General features: G+C 46.1%; 1 protein-coding gene across 1 annotated transcript in view; it reads right to left on the bottom strand.

Annotated features, from left to right (window-relative positions):
* Nucleotides 1–2004: 2004 nt before the first annotated feature.
* Nucleotides 2005–6399, bottom strand: part of LOC139391591 (ribosome biogenesis protein bop1-like) — an 18842-nt gene continuing 14447 nt past the window's right edge. Inside the window, exons 2-6 of the mRNA XM_071138969.1 lie at nucleotides 5792–5972; nucleotides 3943–4234; nucleotides 3681–3765; nucleotides 3439–3546; nucleotides 2005–3088 (exon numbers count right to left, since the gene is read on the bottom strand). Coding sequence (XP_070995070.1) covers nucleotides 2935–3088; nucleotides 3439–3546; nucleotides 3681–3765; nucleotides 3943–4234; nucleotides 5792–5972 — 820 coding nt within the window. The 3' untranslated portion in view covers nucleotides 2005–2934. The remainder of the gene's footprint in view (nucleotides 3089–3438; nucleotides 3547–3680; nucleotides 3766–3942; nucleotides 4235–5791; nucleotides 5973–6399) is intronic.

Genomic DNA, 6399 nt, shown 5'->3' with positions numbered 1-6399 from the left:
TGTGGCAGTGGGGCCCCTGGGAAGGGCTCAAAGCAGTGTGGCGGCGGTCAGTCAAAGGAGCAGAGAGGAGGAAGTCATTAAAAGGTCAGCAAGTCTTTTTAAAACTTCATGATGTCATCTCAGAGCTGCAGACAGAGGAGAGGAATTTGTCTTGTGCCATTTTCAGTTTTGACCAAGAGCGTGTGTAGGCCGAGCCCTGTCTCAGTCTGGTTCTCCCTGGTGTGACGTCTCCCCGGCTACTGGCAACCCAGTCAGCTAATTTATTATAACAGAAAAACTCATCTGCTCTGACTGAGCCTGCCTGGCCTGGCCTGCTGCCAATCTAATGGTTTTTGTAAAATATCATGTATGGGACCAATCCCTTTGCGTTGATTAAAAATGATTTTATGCATGTCCATTTCCTCCCTCCCGGTACAGCTTGGGAGAGCTGGGAAAAACGGGACTTCAAAACAGGGACAGCTGCAATCAATTGACTGGTTTCTCTGGCTACTGCCAGTGTTAATTGATAAATGTGGTAAAGCGAACCAAGCCCAACAGTTTCCTGCTTTGCTTTTTTTCTTTCTTCTTCAAGATGAAATTCAAGAGTGGAAACATTAAATGGTGGAGGAGAGACAGTGAAATGTACTTTATGAGCCATGGAGTTTTTCACTGCTCTCATGCATGTATGCAATATCAAAGCACTTCCATACTTATTTGTATGGCTCCTTAAATGTAGCGTTTTAATGTTTGGGTCCCTTCACCAATAAGAAGCTTCAGGGGGAAACTAACATTACCGCCCGCCCAAAGGGCTTTCGTGGCAGGAGCTTCAGTTTTCCATCACTTTAGCTCTAGTATGCTTTCCTTGACAAAGGGAATGGAGGAACTTCCTCTGAACACTCGAAAAACAACCTTTTTTAGACCTGTCAAACAGTTTTGTGGTTTAAAGTAGTTGGCTTTTCTTTATTTCCATTTTGACCCAATTGAAAGTTGATTTCAAGACCAGCTGAGTCATTCTACATGTATACATGGTGTTTGTGATGAAACAAACTGCCATCAGTCAGAGCTAAAGTAGAAGAGCGGCTTGAAGTGAAACAAATTGCATTGTATTCCTAAAACACATCGTCAGGCCTACTTCTCATGTTGAATATGCCAAGTGTGTTAAAAACCATATGGATCAATCAACTCTTTCACTATTAGCATCTATCGGCCAATGACATCATTAACGTCTATACAGGATCTTGGCCACATCAATCCAGGAAATCTGACTTACATACCAGGAAGAGAGGATATTCACAACGAACTGATCAGCGGAGAGGAAATGTAGTTTTAGCGGCTAGAAACGCAAATTTATAAATGACCTGGCATTTGATTCATGGCCATACATTGTAATAAACAACAAAACATTTCAACAGTTGAGACGATTAACAGTTGAGGTACACATTTCGAGGCTCTAACATACATATAGTAATATTTAGAACATACGTATCAGTCAGCTGCCACTGTATATTTCTTAGTTCACTCATGGTCGCTGTTGTGATCGACATTAAATAACATTGCTTTCAAGAAAACCTCAAAATGACAAAAATTCTATATAGACGTCAAATTTAGTACATTTGTTTGCCAGAGTCAATTTCATTCACAATATATTCAGATTTTGACCATAGCTAGAGACTGACCGACAGACTGTCTTCGTCACACTATTCCCTATATAGTGCACTAGTTTTGAACAGAGCCCTGCCCAAAAGTAGTGCACTACATTGCCATCTGGGACAAAGGCAATGATACAGCGATGTGAGAGAGGGAGGGAGCCACAGGTGTACAGTGTAGTACACCACGGCCTTGCCTCGTCTTGACAGAGAATGATATATAATCCACCGCTTTCTGAAGAATCTCGTCTGGAAAAGGAAACCCACTTCCACGTCCCTGGTTGCATATATTTCAGAGGTTTTGAGTTTACCCTTCTCGACCCCCCGGCCACCGATGCAAAAGAGAAGAGTGAGACCCAAACAAAACACACATGCATCAAACGCTTCAGGGAACACCCGTTTTAATTCAAAAGAAATACTTGTAGCAGAGCGACAAAGTCGTCGAGAAAAGGAGTCAGAAGATTTTACAATTTTTAAAAAAGGGATCACACATCGCCATACATAGTGTTTGTGATTGGAACAAGTCCTGCAGAACCTCAACTGGACATGACTTTGGTTGCATACACAAAGAGAGACCGATATAATTACACATATCCTTCTAGGACAGGGGCTGACAGGGGCCTTCTGGGGGCTCACAACATCTTTGTTCTATTGTTTCTATTGGCAAGCTTAATCTCTGAACATACAGTATATTTTGTCACGGGGGCTGTCTGAAGTGTCCAAGCATTAGTGGTTTGACTCGTATGCGCTGCTATGAGGTCAGCTGCACAGAACAGCAACGTAGACGGAAATGGGCTTTCCTGCCCAGGCCAGATTTGAGGTGCCATTTGAAACCAAACATATTTTTACTGTCTCAGTTTCACTGAGGAAAGAAAGAGATTATGGCTGTGTGGTCGATGTTCTCTTAGCTTGGAAAAAGACATGAGGATAATATACATGATGTCAGGCACTTGATTTGATTATTCCGTCAGGGATAGCTGTCATGGGAGGAGACTGGGAAGTGTCTTAAATACAGTACACATATTGCTCAGATATAGCCCTATGTGGGCTCTGGTCAAAACTAGTGCACTATACAGGGAATAGGGTGCCATTTGAAATGTAACCAAGGTATCCATATTCCCTATATAGTGCACCACTTTGGTCAAACTGCTCTGGTCAAAAGTAGTGCACTATATAGGGAATAGCATGTCATTTGAGATAAAAAGGTATCCCTATATACTGTAGTGCACTGCTTTTGTCAAACTGCTCTGGTCAAAAGAAGTGCACTAGATAGGGAATGGGGTGTGATTTGAGATGTGACCACGGTGGTTTAGGTGAAGAGGCGGATGGTGGTGTCAGCCCCCGAGGAGAAGACCCAGGGCTGGGTGGGGTGGAAGGTCACGTCTAGGACCCCCAGATCATGGGTGATCTGGTGACCCTTCAGTACCTTGACTGGTACAATAAGAGGATTCTGGAGCAGGTCACTGGAAAGAAAGAATGAAAGAGAGAACGAGAGATTGATGGATAGAGTTATGCCAGTGCAGAAGACTGAACACAGACAACATTCTACAATATTATTTTTCTTCATTTAAAACCTCTTGACGGTTATACAGCCAAAATAAAATGTACCAATCAGGAAATATGCTTTGTAGGATACGCATCAACATTTCGACGAGTTGGAGAAGGAACGCGGGGGGAAAAACAACATGACATAGAGAGAGAGCGAGAACGACAGAGGAAAGGAGAGATGGTGAAAAACAGACATGAGACAGTGAAGAGGAGAGGTGTTTATATTGTATTGGTACAGCAGGTGTGATTGGGTGATGTGACTTACTTGTAGACCATGCCGTGGCAGACGATCACACTGCCGTCATCAGCACCAGAGGCGAATAGGGGGTAGTTCCTGTGATAAGCCACGCCCCTCAAGGCCTTCTTGTGGTGCCTGGGTCGCCAAAACAGACAAAAGACTTCAGAACCAATCAAACCCAGGCCTCATGTCACGTGGTCAATGACTAGTATTCATTGGCAATCAATAATTACAAATGAATACATGAGAATGTATAGGAGGTGCCTCACCGCAGCATCTTGTACGGTTTGGTAGAGAGGTCCAGATCAAACCAGGCCAGTCTGCAGTCATAGCTGCCACAGATCAGGTTATCACCTGGCCAGGAGTAGTGTTACTACAGAAAACATGCATTTCACTCATATATCATCACCTTCCTTCTCTTGAGAATGACCATCAAATCCCAGCTTATTGGAGGGGCATTTAGCCATCTCCACAGGCGTTACAGTAGGACATACTCCCCTCTCTGAAGGGGACCTGTGACAGAGCACTAACCTCCAGGGTGAATGGCCATGCTGGAGATCCACTTGCAGTTGGTCATCAGCTTCTTGGTCAGCTCTTGCTTGATGAGGTTGTAGACGCGCACGTAGCGCTGCGTGGCCACGAAGAAGTAGGGCCGCAGCGGGTGGAAGGAGACGCACTGCACCAGGCCCTTATTCTTGCGGAAGGGGTTCTGCGTCCGCCGCTTGCTCACCTGGTGGATCAGCACCTGCAGGTTGCTGCTGTTGTCAGGCATGACGCTGGACAGGTAGTCACCCTTACCATGCCAAACTACCTGCTTTACTGCCTGGAGGAGGGTGGAAGGGAGGAAGGGAGGGTGGGAGGGAGGAAGGGAGGGTGGAAGGGAGGGTGGAAGGGAAGGGAGGGTGGAAGGGAAGGGAGGGTGGAAGGGAGGGTGGAAGGGAAGGGAGGGTGGAAGGGAAGAAGAGGAAGGGAAGAAGGAGAGGGTAAGGGAGGGTGGAAGGGAGGAAGGGAGGGTGGAAGGGAAGGGAGGGTGGAAGGGAAGAAGAGGAAGGGAAGAAGAGGAAGGGAAGAAGGAGAGGGTAAGGGAGGGTGGAAGGGAGAAGAGCGGAGGATTTAAGTATGATTCAATATGAATTATATTATCACAATTCAAAACGACATTTATATTACTGTTATTACTATACAGTACTATTATCATTACTACAGTAATACATTATAGTTTTAATACATATTTGTTATAATACACCTAGGAATATAGCTAAGGCAAAGTACAGAAACGTGAAAATATGGGTGGTAGCTAGCATCACTGTCGCAGTCTTTCCAAATGCCACTCTATTTTAAATTGGAAAAACTAGAAAGCTCTTCTCTTATATGTTTCTTTCCATTTACTTGAGAAAAAAGGCTAACCACAATCTACTCTGGTGTTTCTTTAAAAGCCTCCTCCAGCTGTTGGACTAAAAAGGTTTTCTGGGGTAAAGACAAAAAATATGTCTGAATGTCATCATAGGGTTCTCAGTATCTCCATCTGAGTGTTTGTCTTCTTCACTATATCCCTAACATTCTGAGTTACCTGTGGCCTTAAAGGGGCAATCTTGGATTCAAACAAAAACAAAGCATCCACCCTCCACTTTTCTGGCAACCAGCCGAGGGATCGTGCTGGAGAAATGTAACCAGCCCGAGGGATCGTGCTGGAGAAATGTAACCAGCCCGAGGGATCGTGCTGGAGAAATGTAACCAGCCCGAGGGATCGTGCTGGAGAAATGTAACCAGCCCGAGGGATCGTGCTGGAGAAATGTAACCAGCCCGAGGGATCGTGCTGGAGAAATGTAACCAGCCGAGGGATCGGGCTGGAGAAATGTAACCAGCCCGAGGGATCGTGCTGGAGAAATGTAACCAGCCGAGGGATCGGGCTGGAGAAATGTAACCAGCCGAGGGATCGTGCTGGAGAAATGTAACCAGCCGAGGGATCGTGCTGGAGAAATGTAACCAGCCGAGGGATCGTGCTGGAGAAATGTAACCAGCCGAGGGATCGTGCTGGAGAAATGTAACCAGCCGAGGGATCGTGCTGGAGAAATGTAACCAGCCGAGGGATCGTGCTGGAGAAATGTAACCAGCCGAGGGATCGTGCTGGAGAAATGTAACCAGCCGAGGGATCGTGCTGGAGAAATGTAACCAGCCGAGGGATCGGGCTGGAGAAATGTAACCAGCCGAGGGATCGGGCTGGAGAAATGTAACCAGCCGAGGGATCGGGCTGGAGAAATGTAACCAGCTTCAAATTCATGGAGCTATAGATGCTGGACTGACCACTGACGCAGGAGTTAGGATGACCCTTACCTAAGAGGAGTGAGGGTTACTCAGAGGGAGAGGTAGTGTGTCTTACCTTGGGGTGGGTGAGGGTAAGGCGGTGTCCCTTGTTGTGCTCCAGGCCTTCAGACAGAGCCCAGGTGACGGCCTGCTCCTTGTCCTCCTCTGGGGGCTCGTAGGCGGTGATCAGCTGGTCTGTGGAGCTCACCACCAGCCTGTCTCCCAAAGATGGGTTCAACAGCAGCACTGTATGCTCACTGAGGGGGGGGGGGGGGGGGGGGGAGAGAGAGAAACATAATTAGACCCAATCTAATCATGAGAAAACACAAAGATAATTACTTGACACATTGGAAAGAATTAACAAAAAAACAGAGCAAACTAGAATGCTATTTGGCCCTAAACAGGGAGTACACAGTGGCAGAATACCTGTCCACTGTGACTGACCCAAACTTAAGGAAAGCTTTGACTATGTACATACTCAGTGAGCATAGCCTTGCTATTGAGAAAGGCCGCCATAGACAGACCTGGCTCTCAAGAGAAGACAGGCTATGTGCTCACTGCCCACAAAATGAGGTGGAAACTGAGCTGCACTTCCTAACCTCCTGCCCAATGTATGACCATATTAGAGAGACATATTTCTCTCAGATTATACAGGTCCACAAAGAATTTGAAAACAACCCAATT

The sequence above is a fragment of the Oncorhynchus clarkii genome, chromosome 32, assembly GCF_045791955.1.
Source record: "Oncorhynchus clarkii lewisi isolate Uvic-CL-2024 chromosome 32, UVic_Ocla_1.0, whole genome shotgun sequence".
Classification (NCBI taxonomy): Eukaryota; Metazoa; Chordata; class Actinopteri; order Salmoniformes; family Salmonidae; genus Oncorhynchus; species Oncorhynchus clarkii.
Note: the sequence above shows the minus strand (reverse complement) of the source record. Positions and strands in the feature narration are given on the sequence as shown.